Below are 13,063 nucleotides of genomic sequence, written 5' to 3' on the forward strand. Positions count from 1 at the left end.
GCTATACTATAAAGAGTTGCTCTTAATTATTGAGTGGGATTTTATTTAATCTTTTATGCTGAATTTCTTTCTCTTAAGATGTCACCACCCCTATTAGAAGACAGGTTTCATCCTTGACTGACAGGGCATCAGCAGCTTCTATTTCAAGACTAAATAAGGTTGCTGTTGGCTTGCCACACTCCCTATTCTATTGAGTATATGAATCTGCGTGAGTTTGTACCTCTTTAGGTGTAATAATGATACTTAATCATTTGAATAGTGTTTTACAATTCTGAAGAAGTTTACGTGTTTCATCTCATTTGAGACTTACTGTATGTGGCACGTTTTATTATCATTCCAGATGTTATAACATCTAAGAGTAGTAAAGTGACTTGTCCAAGGGGTATAAATAATGACTGTTGAAGATTAAATTTCTTTCAGCACTTTAAAGATGTTGGTCTATTCTCTTCTGGCCTCTCTTGCAACTCATGAGATGTTAGCATCCATTCTTACTCTTATTCTTCTGCGCATAATGTGTTGGGGGGTTTTTCCGCTCTAGCCACTTTATCTCTGACTTTCAGCTTTGGACTATGTGACTAGATGTGATTCTCTTAAAATTTATCCTCTTTATAGTTATCCTCTTTATATTTATTTTTATAGTTATTTATTGGTGTTTCTTGAGTTTCTCAGATAGCTAGGCAGGTGTTTTGCACCATTATTTGTTCAAAATTTTTTTGGCTTTGTTTTCCATTCTTTTCCTTCCTGATCTCCATTTGATTTTGTCCCACACTCCTTGAGACTATGTTATTTTTCTTTCCTTTTCTCTATTTTTCAGATCGCATAGTCTTTAGTGGTCTGACTTTCAACTGCTTTTAAATCCACTGAGTGAATTTTTCAATTCAATACTTTTCAGTCCTAGAATTTGCATTTGATTTTCTTGTGTAGTTCCTGGTTCTCTGCTGAGATTCTCTATCTGTTCACTTATTAAGACTATATTTTCCTTTACCTCTTTGAAATATTTATAATAGCTCCTTTATTTTTTTTTTAAAGATTTTATTTATTTATGTGACAGAGAGACAGCCAGTGAGAGAGGGAACACAGCAGGCGAGTGAGAGAGGAAGAAGCAGGCTCCCAGCAGAGGAGCCCGATGTGGGACTCGATCCCGGAACGCCGGGATCACGCCCTGAGCCGAAGGCAGACGCTTTAACGACTGCGCTACCCAGGCGCCCCTATAATAGCTCCTTTAAAGTCTTTGTCTGCAAAGTCCAATATCTGAACCATCTTGGGCCCAGTTTCTATTGACAGCTTTTTTTCCCTTTGAATCACATTTTCTTGTTCCTTTGTGTGAGTAGTGATTTTTGATTGAACACCAGACATTGTGCATAATATATTGTAGAGGGTCTAGATTCTTTATTTTGCTCAGCAGAATATTGGTTCTTGTTTCACTGGGCAGTTATTGACAGATTACATTTAACTTGCATGGGCTTGCTTTTTGCTTTTGTAGCAAGAATCTGAAGGAAGCCCAAAGTGTTGCCCAAGCTCTTCTAACTTGGTAGAACTCAGCCTTCAAATTCTGTCTCCTTTGCAGATCTTGTCAGCTCTTGGGGTTGGATTTTGTCAGGATGAGTCTACTACAAGCCATAGCCTTTCTGTGATGTCTCAGCTAGATACTAGGGGTACTAATGAGGTAGTAAGGCAATCTCTGTGCTCTGGCAAGGTCAGACTGTAGTGTTTCAGGAATGCCTCTTCCCAAAGCACCACTAGACCTCCAGTGTATTTGTTCTATTCTCAATCCCATGGTAAGCCTCAGGTGATCTCACCCTCTGTATGTATAACCTAGACCTCAGCTACAGATTAGTGGGGAACCCTCACATGGACTTCTGGGGCCCAACCCTGCATCGTTCCTTCCTCTCCAATGCCCTGCTCTGTAGATTCTAACCACTTCCATATACTTAACCTCTGATCTCTGTCTCTTTAATTCAGTGGGACTTTGGGAATACTCAGACCAGCTCTCTGTTACCTGGTCAGGAAATGGACTCCAGGTAGAAAACCAAGTGGCAGTATTGCCCTTGCTGTTGTCCACTACCTGAAAATAGTTGCTTCATATATCTGTCCATTTTGATAGTAGTTAATGGCAGGAATTCTAGTCCGGTACCCATCACTCCGTCATGGCTGGAACTTAGACACAGAATGTAAATAGAATTTTGACTTCAATTCTACTGTTCACCACACCACAGCTGGCCCTTCTAAACCATGTCTGTTATGAGTGAATACTTGTGTCTTCAGAAATCTGTGAGTGTTTATATTTTAGTTTAACTTATAAACTGGGGGAAAACCTTTCTGATGCAGAGCACAAGCAAACATCTGTGAACTGTGATGACTTTTAGGTTGCCTTTATCATTTCAGATAAATCTTGGGTAGCACTAATGGATAAATTAATCTGTTTAAAAACAGGCTAACAAGGAATGTAATAAAGCTATTATGTAAGCAAACACTTAGAAGCAATGCTTTCCTGCTGGTTCAATTTAATAAATATTTTCTTTGTTTCCTATATACTTATAGATACTTTATGTCAGAAAGGAACTTAGTTTTGTCTTATTCACATTGTGAACAGAGAGTAAGATAGAATAATAAATCATGTTACCTCTTCTTTTGTCTTGCTATCTAGTGGCTTTTCCTTTGGCACCCTTCTCACAAATCAAGTCTTCTTGTTTAGGTTGCCAAGCTATTAGCTATTACTGGAGATAAGAAGGAGGAGTCTAAGAGAAATAGAAAAATTTTAGACAATAACAGGAGCTATAGAAATATCTGAAAAAGAAGAGCAAGAGATTAAAAAAGAGATGGAGGAAAGAAGAGATGTGTCAATTTGAAAGCAGTATAATGTATTAAATGAGTCTTTTGAGCAAAGTTATCTAACAATAGTAACGGGGCACAGGGTATGAAGTAGGAGCAGGATCAAAAAATAGTTTTCGCTTCTAAAAACATCAAAAACATAGGCAAAGAATCTGAACAATTTACAGAAGAAAGAAACCCACTGAGCATATGAAAAGACACTCAAATTCACTTAAAATTAAAGAAACTCAAATCCAAACTGTGTGCTACACATAGGTTTGGCAAAAGTGAAGCTGTACTGTATGCCCGGTACAAACAAGGGGATAGTGGCCGACACTGTGATGGGGCTATAAACTGGCACAGGTGTTTTGTAGGAAAGTTGTCAAAATCAAAAATGAAAATGTCTGTACACCGTTATTTAGTACTTCTCCTTTTAGGAATTAATCTGAAAGCAGTATCTCCACAAGAGTGCAGATACACACACACACACACACACACACACACCCCCAAAGTATTCACTAAAGCACTGTGTGTAGTAGCAAAACCTGGAAACAATCGACTTGTCTAAGAAAATAGGGAGTGGAGTTGGTTAAATAAATTAAGAGTCGCACAGTGACATGCTGAACAGTCATTAAAAAGGATGAAGAAAGTGTCTATATATACTTTCTCTCTAGAGAAGGAGTCCAGGATGTATTTTTTTAAGAGATATTATTTAAAAGTAATCTCTATACCCAACATGGGGCTCGAACCCACAACCCCAAGTTCAAGAGTTGTACACTCTACCAACTAAAACAGCCAGGTGCCCCTGTATTTTTATGTGGAAAAAATGCAAGGAGCTAAGCAGTATGTTTAATATGCTTTCTTTTATGTCACTGTTTAGTGTGTAGATGGTTGTACTGGTATTCCGATAGAAGATTTTTCAGGAAAGATACTCAAAGAATATTAACAACGGTTACTTCAAAGGGAGGAACGGAGATAGTTTTCATTTTATACTTTTATTTACTATTTGAATTTTTCTAACAAGTGTTCATCTACTACCTCTTAACCTCAAGTGTGGTTGTTTGAGGGTAGGATTATGAGCCATTTAAAGTTCATTCCTTATACTTTTGTGTGCTTAAAAAAATACACAAGCACGTACATACACATGTAAACACACGTATAGAATAAAAGAAACAATCTTCCAAACTATATATTTGCTTTGTGGTGAATTTTAAGTAATTGGAATATATTAAAATTCTTTAAGTTATACTTAAAAGGAATTCCTATTTTCATAATATCAGTTCTATTCTGGGATGATTTCTTTTTGCAGACCTTTTATGTATCCATAGTTGATTTATGTGAAAATGGCGGGAAACGTCCTATCACGAATAGCAGTGCTAGTTTCACCAAAGAACAAGCAGACACCATTCGCAGAATTCGAAACAGTAAAGACAGTTGGGACATGTTGGGAGTCAAACCTGGGGCCTCGAGGTAAGCAATGCTCTGGAATATTAGTGCTGAGTTCTATCCCGGAGAAGAACTCAGCTGTCGACATCATGAGTCTGATATATCTTCTTGTAATTGGCTGGAAATAGGAAGATGTGTGGAAATGCATTAGATTATGTAATAATTCTTCTTCAGTGAATTAACTGAATGCCAGAGAAACAAAGTAGAGGGCACAGTGGCCTGATGAAGGAACTCTGCAGCGTATTCACATGAATACTTTCGGAAATGGTGTGCTCTGCTTTTGTCTGTGTTGAATGGGAGCCCTGAAGCAAATATAACCTTAAAAAAATACCTTACAAAAGAGAAATCTTAAATCAGAATTTCAGAATTTTAGAAGAGGAAAAGGATATTAGCATCTTATCCAGACATTTCATTGTATAGGTGAGAAAACTGGAATTCAGTGAGACTAAACACATGTCCAAAGACCCTAGGAGTTAGTGGTAGAATTGGTTCTTGACCTTGAACGCTGTGTGTCTGGCTGGCTCTGTCTTTCTGCGGCCCTCAGAATCCTGCTAGGTCCTCATCTGTGGATGAATTTATGTTAAATGGTTTTATTTTTAGCCAAAAGAAATATTTGGGAGGAAGAGAAATACAATCACTATTCTTTGTTGCTTGTGCAAGGAGAAATCCTTGTTCGGTATGGTTATATAACTTCTAACAATAGAACACTTCTGTTACTGTACATATTATGAATTTTATTGTAATTACAAGGGTTCTCAGATCTTTTTACTTTGCACCATAGCTTTCTTCCCCATCCTTCTCCCTTTCTACTTTGTCACCTTGATTCCCACAAAAAAAAAGAAAAAAGAAAAGAAAAGAAAAGAACGTGTTGAAATACCTTGTTGGTACCAATGGCATTAAGTTTCTCTTTTCCGTTTTGGTCTCATAGCCTATCTTCAGGTCCAGAAGGCGAGACGGCAGGGGAAGAGGAAGATAGTTACTGGTCACCTCGGCTTGCCAGGCCTTACAGAGAAGGCTTTAAACACATGAACAGTTTGGGTGATCTTGTGTATATAGCACAGTTAATTGGTGTCTTTTAAATGTCCTTTTGGATCTCCATAGTCTCATTCTAACGTCTTCCGTTTCACCGTCAAGGGAGACTGGCTGTAAACGGAAGAAACTTTACTTATTTAGAACAGTGTTTATTAAGGAAAAAGAAACTCCGTGTTCCTTATGTATTTATTATGTTAATTGGAATCTACCAAAATGTACGGGACCTCCATAAGTTCTCTACCACTGACCAATATAAACATGTGCTTCTCTTACCTCTGTCTCTCTGGGTCTATCAAACTAACGTTGTGTGACAGTGAGCACATTTGAGCAGAACCTAACAACGATGTTTGAAGGTTATAAAGAGTTTTCCTGTTTGTTCACTGCCATGTTTACTGTTCTTGAACTTCTAGAAAATCTTCATCTTCAGCAGAATTAATATATTTGTTACTTTGTTAAATGTGTTTGTTAATACATTTGTTATTTTGGAGAATTCTGGCAATTCAAATTTCTTCAGAAAGGGAGAATATGATTCTTGTTAGCTAATATCAAAATTATCTATGTAAAAAAAGCCCCATGCATGTTTTAGAACAAGAGAATTCAGGGTTTAAGAGCAGAAAAAGCCTTAGAACGCATACCCCAACCCTAGAGGACCATGAACATGGCCCTGTGACCTCAGTCTTTCCCAGTGGACACCCAAGACTTTCCATCACATGCAAACAATCAAAGACCATGTCTCTAATTTGGAGAGCCAAACAGAAATCCTTCTGATAAAACGTAAAGGACAAAAGCTAGGGCATTTGGGAAAGCACCATATCCAGGCTTATTGGGTAACTGGAACCCTGAATCACAAAAAGAAGGTGGGAAATAAAACTATCTGGTAAGGACAGAGGTAAACCTGACCAGAGGAGGAGCTGGGTACTTAGAAGCTTCTGAAGGCCCGACACCAGAGGATGGTGAAGGGCAGGGAGATGGGCAGGTGGTCTCCAGGCTCCTCCCCAGCCAGTCCCTGCTTATTGAAGAGCTCAGAAGCCTAAAGACCCCTCCCGGAGCTCTCTTGGTCTTTGGCAAACACTCACTGTACTGCCCTTTTCCTCTCTGGGTAATGTTCCCTTCTCTTTTGTTTCTCTTTGGTCTCAGGAGCTTGCTGGAACTCTTGGGTACCCCTATCTGCAGCATCTCTTGGTCAATGGTGTCACCATCTTCCCTGAGTCTCAGCATCCCCCTGACGCTGGAACTCATTTCCGCCCCTTTTCTTCCATCTCCTCTACCTGTATCTCCAGCTCATCACCTGCTTCTGCCGACTCTTCTTCTGTGTTAATCTCTTAGCCTCCCTTGATCCAGGCGCTTGTACTTGTGCTGGGCTTCTCTTAACAACCTCCTACCTGTCTCCTAATTTCAAGAAACAGCTTTCTCAGCACCTTTTTTGTCACAAAACACCTACTGATGTCATTGTTTATCAAATCTACTTTTTTGTTGTTGTTTTAAGGCCCTTCTCTTACTGACCGCTGCTTCCTGGCCAACTTCGTTTTTGTTACTCCCCCAGCAGTGATCTCGTGGAACTTCCTGCCACGGCCATGGTGTTCCTAGTTCCTAGCCTCTGCCAGCTCTCCCAGTTGCTCTTTGTTTCCCCACTTCCTTCAGAATCCCACTCCAGAGGCCTTCGCCGATCACCCCGTGCCCTCATCGCTTCAGTCAACAAAGATTTGCTGGGTGCCTGCTCCGTGCCAAGGACCTCTTCCATGGATTGTTCTTTACCAGGCATTTTCTTGGTGTTTTGATACTCACTTCACATTGTATTTCTTTTTCTACTTGTCTGTAATGTATTATTTGTTTATTGTTTGTTTCTGAGTCCTTTAGTCCCACTTTTGAGAAAAGGTAGTAATGATTTGGGAGATTCTTACTGCAAGAGATATGATGTCAGTCCAGACAGCCAAAGTGCCGTGAGTGGGGGCTGACCCTGTCGCTGACGTACAGCTTGGCTTCTTTCTCGTAGGGATGAAGTCAACAAAGCCTACCGGAAACTCGCTGTGCTGCTTCACCCCGACAAGTGCGTGGCACCTGGTAGTGAAGATGCCTTCAAAGCGGTCGTGAATGCCCGGACAGCCCTCCTGAAAAACATCAAGTAGGAAGTAAGAGAAAAAGACAAGTGCGGGCCTCAAGTACAAACTGTCCCAGAAGTGAAATAACCAACATGGATTTTTTTTTTCCTCCACAAAAATCTTACTGCTTTTTCTCTCATGTTGTCATTTGTAAATTAGAAATTCAGGTGCCTGTGACCATTTTACAGAGCGGAGGAGAGAACCAAGCGCCACTTGTACGTATAGTTCGTTTCCTGTCTTCAAATAATCTGAACTTTGTTCTTCCTTCATTTGTGAGCTCGATAATGGTAGCATCCCTCACGCACTTCACTCAGGGCAGTCCAGGAGGTTTCTGGAGAGAGGAAGGGGCACAGGACGACCCTTTCGCTTTTTCTTTTCCTTTTTTTAAAGTTCATCAGGGAAGGAGACAGCAGAAACAGAAGGAAACAATAACAAAACCCCTGAAAGTTTGGTGGGACCTCACAAGCAAGTTGCTCCTTGTATGACTTCCTCAGGTAGTATTTGAACCATCGATTAATCTCTAATTAATGAACTCCTGAGAGCCCTTTGGAAGTTGGTGAATCGAGGTGACACAGTTCCAAATTGAGCAGCCCTTTGAGGACATGCACTCTGTCCCCTTCTCCGGCCACCAGGGGGAGAGACAAGCTAGTCCTTGGAGAGAAAAGGCGGTGGCAGCCCCGAGTTCTGGGAACACTGGCTGCTGCTCGTCTTGCCCCTGGATCTGAGGCCTTTCTTTGGCAACGGAACCGGGGCTGGTAGCAGTAGGGAGCATGGTGCACCTGGGAAGCAGGAGTCAGACCCCACACAGACGTGCTTGCAGGTCACACCAGAGCTCGTGTACGCGTCCCCGAGGGCAAGGCCAGGGGCACAGCCAGCCTGGCTTGGACTTGTCTGATGTCCCTAGGAGAGCCTGTGGATGAGGCTTCTGCCTTTTCTTGTTTCTGCGTCGTTTGCCACGGATAGGTGGGAAAGGCAGGGGCACGTCTCTACAAGCCCGGCCTCTTCTTCACTTATCTGCGTGAGTCCCTTCTTTTCCTCCTCTCTCCTTCTCTCTCTCTCTCTCTTTTTTCTTTTTAATATACCACATCTGTCATGTTTCTCTTCTTGAATCCCTGGCTTTTGACCACTGCCTCTTCTACCCTCCCTAATGAGCCTTGACCTTACAATCCTCCCATACAAGCCCTGGTTGACCAGAGACAAGTATGGATCCTTTGGGTGTCGGTGGAAGGAGAGATCTTACGGCCTGTGTGGGAAGAAGCTCTTATTTTTGCTTGGGCTCCATATTTCTAAATAGTAATATTTTTAAACTATAGATTATGAAAGCTAATTTCACGTAGAGAAATGCATTCTCTTGCCATAGTCTCCTCCTCAATATCCGAGGAGTGGATGAAGGTCAAGTATATCAGGACTGGCCATTCTTCCAGAGCTTTCAGAACTGGTCTCGCTGTTTGACCCATTATATCATCAATCTCAGTACAATACTCATACTTTTAGTTGTGCCCGTCCTGCACTAATTGGGCTTTAAGGTATATAAAATGTGAATTTTAAACAGCTATCCCGTATTGATCACCACATAGCATTCACCTTCTACCAAGAAAGAGAAGCCGCTTTGGTTTAATTCCAGCCCTCTGCAGTCTTCTGGATTCCTCTGCTTCTGCTGGGTTCTTCTGGATTCTTCTGCTTCTCCAAAGCAGCTTCCCTTTGTATGGCTGCACTTGGGCTGCACTGAGCTTGTCATCAGGAAACCAGAGCATTGTTTTCTAGTATGACTTTTCATCTTGGTGATACTGAAAATGCTTCTTTTTTTATGAATTGAGTCTAATACATGATTTCCTGGGGATTTTTCTCTGGACTTTTAATTTTAAATAGCTTCTGGGATTGCAAAACTCCAACCCAAAGTTCTTCTGAATTTAAATTTGCTTAAGGCCTTCTTCGTGCCTTAAGTAATTAAATGTAGGTCTATTCTTGCAGCAGAACTTGAGTCAAATAAACGAGGAGGGATTGTGCATGGTAACGTCAGCCCGAACTGACATGACAGCTCACTGAGTACATGGCCCTGTATGAAGCCTGTGCCAGTTTTCCTCACTTAGTAAAGACCAGATTGGTCGCCTCATTCAGCTGCGGTGTGCCGAGGAGCAGTTTCAGCAGTTCTTAGTGCTTCCGTTCCTATATAGCGAGTGATTGTTGAAATTTAGCCTGATTTTGGTTCAGGGTCTTGGAACTCAGTTCCCACTCCTTCGTTATTCATGTTAAGGATGGCCACGAACTACTTCATTTATGTAAAAGAAAGAAAAGAAGAAAGTTAAGCTTCAGGGTCCTAGAATTTGTCCGAGTGCCATAATCCTTGAGTAGAATGTAAAGGGATAATAAAGCGTGATCTGCAATGCAAAGTTTTTTTGTACTAACTTCATACAAAACTTTGCAGACCTCTGCGCATTAAATTTATATTCTCGGTGCAAATATGTACTTTGTAGTTCAACTTGATGAAACTCCTTCAGCCAGTTTGTATTAGGATTTCAAAATACACCGGCAAGAGTAACAACTAGCAGAATCATTCCATTGGCTAAAAAAATGTGATGGAGAATCTTGTTTTTCAGAAGAGAATAAGTGTGAGCAGTTCTTATGAAAGCCATTACTTCCGTGTCTGAGTCACCAAGAATGAACAGTTTGAAAGCTTGTTAGAAATCCCTTGAGGCATTTCCAACTAATTGCCCATCCTACCTAAGCACTTTAAAATACACCGTCCTTTTTTCCCTCTGTTCCCCTTTGGGGCTTCTTTTGAGTTGATGTCCTCAGCTGTCAACCGTTCTGCTTTAGCCTTGTCATTTCGCGTCTTCCCATACGTGTGTCCTGGGCTCCGTCAGCCTGTTAGCTCGAGTCCAGGCCTCGAGTAGAGAGCTGCTGCGCGGGATGAACTGCCGCATCCTGTTCTTCGGGGGCACACCGTTCTGAAAGGCTTACATTTACCTCAGGAAACGTACTCTAGTGTGTTCTCATGCATTGAATTCTCAACTGGTAAATAATTTCTTTAAACCCGTCAACCAGTATCTAATTCACTGCCAGTTAAAAGAGCCATAGATAAGGCAGCTGAGTTTCTGAAAGAAAGCCAGAGTAAGTAAGCAGCCCCTGCAGGCCCTGCATCAGTACCACAGTTCCTCATAGAATCGTGACCGAATCTCAAGGGGGAGGGAGGTAGTTCAGGCCCAAGTTAGAAAGGGTGGGGCCGCGTGCGGATTGCCTCTGACAGTGACAGTGACAGCGCCCTTCTCAAAGGCACTTTCAGTGGGCGCTGGAATGTCACTCCCTTCCCCACCGTGCTCCATCTAGCTCACTCTGAGTCTGCCAACGTTTTGCAAAACTTTTGAAAATGACTTTAGCTGCAAAAGAGAGCTACCCACCTTCCATTGCAAGTTTTGCAAAGTGAAGAAAGGTCCACACTTCTCATATTTGGTATTAGCACAATCGTAAGACAGTCAGTAACATTTGTGCATTGGTTTTTCCATTAAACGTTTCTAGAAAAGACAAAAGCTTAAATTTGTGACGTGGGGAAGTTAGAGTGTGTCTAACAAGCAGTGCAATATTAAGCCGTGCCAAAAAGGCCCTGGGGTGAAGTGACTTGTTGGCAGGTTGGACGGTTTGGGTTAGTGTCCTGCAGTGATTTCCCGCCGGGCGTTCGTCCCCGTGACTGTGAATGCAGAGTCTCTAAAGAAACCCTTCGCTCTTACGAGGTAATTTACGTATTTGCGTTCTGTCGAATTAACTGAAAATGTTAAATCTGACAGTTGTTTATGTCTTGTATAGAGAGTGTCATATGTATTTATGTTGTGTATTTTTATAAAATAAAGCCAAAACTCAAACACTGGTCTGTGGGCTGCACTTCTTCGTTGAGACGCTGGTCTTTAACGTAAAACGTACTAGTCCAGAAGCAGCCCAGTCCCTCGCCAACTGAGACCTGACAGAGGACATCTTGCTTGAGTTTCCTGTTGGGAAATGGAGGAAGTGTTATTCATCAGTCCCTCAGGTAAGTCTAACCTTATTAAGTCCTGGTGAAAGTGTTTTGATCTCTTAAAGAAGAATACTAATATAATGTTTGCCTTTTTAATCCAGATGAAACTGTTACCATCCTATTTTAATAATGCAGCTCTCGGCTGAATAACTTACTAATTCAGTCAACTGGTCCCTGGAAACAAGAATCCTTAAGTAACAGACTGTTGTGAACTCAGAATTTTGAAAGTGAAAGCCTGGTAGCACCAACCCAGCGAAGGCAGTGTCTCTCGGAAGCCTTTACACAGGCCTGTAATTTTCATTATGAACGATGTATGTTCTCACCTGAGAACGCACGCCACTCTTTTGCGGAACTGCTCTACTCTCTCCAAACTGCTAGCAAGGGGAGCTGCCAAAGTCTCCTCTGAGCCACCTTTTGCTTCCTAGCCATCCAGATTGGTCCATGAGATGGGAATGTCACCCAGGCTGAACCAATTGGCATCCTTCTCTGGGATCGTTCTCACTGGAGCTAGGAAAACAAACTTCCTCTCGGGAGAGGAAGATGGGAGGAGTCCTGCTGGTGCTGGCAACCATAATTCCAATGTCATGGAAAACATTCTGAAAGAATGAAGCAGACATTCATAAAGAGACAGAGTCCTGGGGCACCTGGGTGGCTCACACTCATTGAGTGTCTGCCTTCAGCTCAGGTCATGATCCCAGGGTCCTGGGATCAAGCCGTGCATCGGGCTCCCTGCTCGGCAGGAAGCCTGCTTCTCCCTCTCCCACTCCTGCTGCTTGTGTTCTATCTCTTGCTGTCTCTCTCTCTGTCAAATAAATAAAATCTTTAAAAAAGAGAGAGAGAGAGTCCTGATGGCAAAGACTTGCCTTCTAGTCCCTGAGGTCCTCTGAGCTCATTGTCCTTTAAGCCCCTATGCCACCCCAGAATCCTTCCTACAAACCTCCAACCCCTGTTTTCTGCTCAGGTTACTTGGAGTTTGCTGTCCATTACTTGAAACTAAAAGGATATTAGAAGATAGTAGACCTCAAGGATTGTAAGCGAGGGTGAGAAGGCTATGGTCTGCAGATGGGTACAACATTCGATAGAGATGTCATTAACACTTATATATTATCATATATTCCATTACTTGATATTTCTCAGTTGGAGTCTTTGGCTATGACTAATCCAATAGTAGCCAGTTGTAAACTGAAAAGCAAAATTAGGTTTATTCAGTTTATTTCAGGGCCCATTTAAGATGCAAAATACTTGTAATTTCTTAAATTTCTAATTAAATTTTATTGTTAAAGTGTTCATTTGCCATGCATGTATTGAGCACCTACTATGCGTCGGCCTGTTCTAGGCACTGAGTGTATAACTGAGCTCAGGACCAGCAAAAATCCCTGCCCTGTGTCACTTAGCATTCTAGTGTGTGTGTGTGTGTGTGTGTGTCTGTGTGTGTCTGTGTGTGTGTGTGTCTGTGTGTGTCTGTGTGTGTGTGTGCGTGTGTGTGTGTGTGTAGTTTTGAAGAAAGGTTCTTTCTTTTCCTTTTTCTTTTTTTTTAAAGATTTTATTTATTTATCAGAGCGAGAGAGAGAGAGGGTACAAGCAGGGGGAGCGGCAGGCATAGGAGGAAGCAGGCTCCCCACTGAGCAAGGACCCCGATGCAGGATTCCATCCCAGGACCCTGGGATCA

At 41.9% G+C, this 13,063-nt stretch overlaps 1 protein-coding gene across 2 annotated transcripts in view; it reads left to right on the top strand.

The window, feature by feature from the left end:
• Window positions 1–11,245, top strand: part of DNAJC27 (DnaJ heat shock protein family (Hsp40) member C27) — a 32,565-nt gene extending 21,320 nt beyond the window's left edge. The window contains exons 6-7 of one of the 2 annotated variants that reach the window (XM_026520046.4): window positions 4,121–4,281; window positions 7,283–11,245. In XM_026520046.4, coding sequence (XP_026375831.1) covers window positions 4,121–4,281; window positions 7,283–7,415 — 294 coding nt within the window. In that variant the 3' untranslated portion in view covers window positions 7,416–11,245. The remainder of the gene's footprint in view (window positions 1–4,120; window positions 4,282–7,282) is intronic. The other variant, XM_044390669.3, reaches the window with a different exon arrangement.
• The last annotated feature ends 1,818 nt before the right edge of the window (window positions 11,246–13,063 follow it).

The sequence above is a fragment of the Ursus arctos genome, unplaced genomic scaffold (genome assembly GCF_023065955.2).
Source record: "Ursus arctos isolate Adak ecotype North America unplaced genomic scaffold, UrsArc2.0 scaffold_8, whole genome shotgun sequence".
Taxonomy (NCBI): domain Eukaryota; kingdom Metazoa; phylum Chordata; class Mammalia; order Carnivora; family Ursidae; genus Ursus; species Ursus arctos.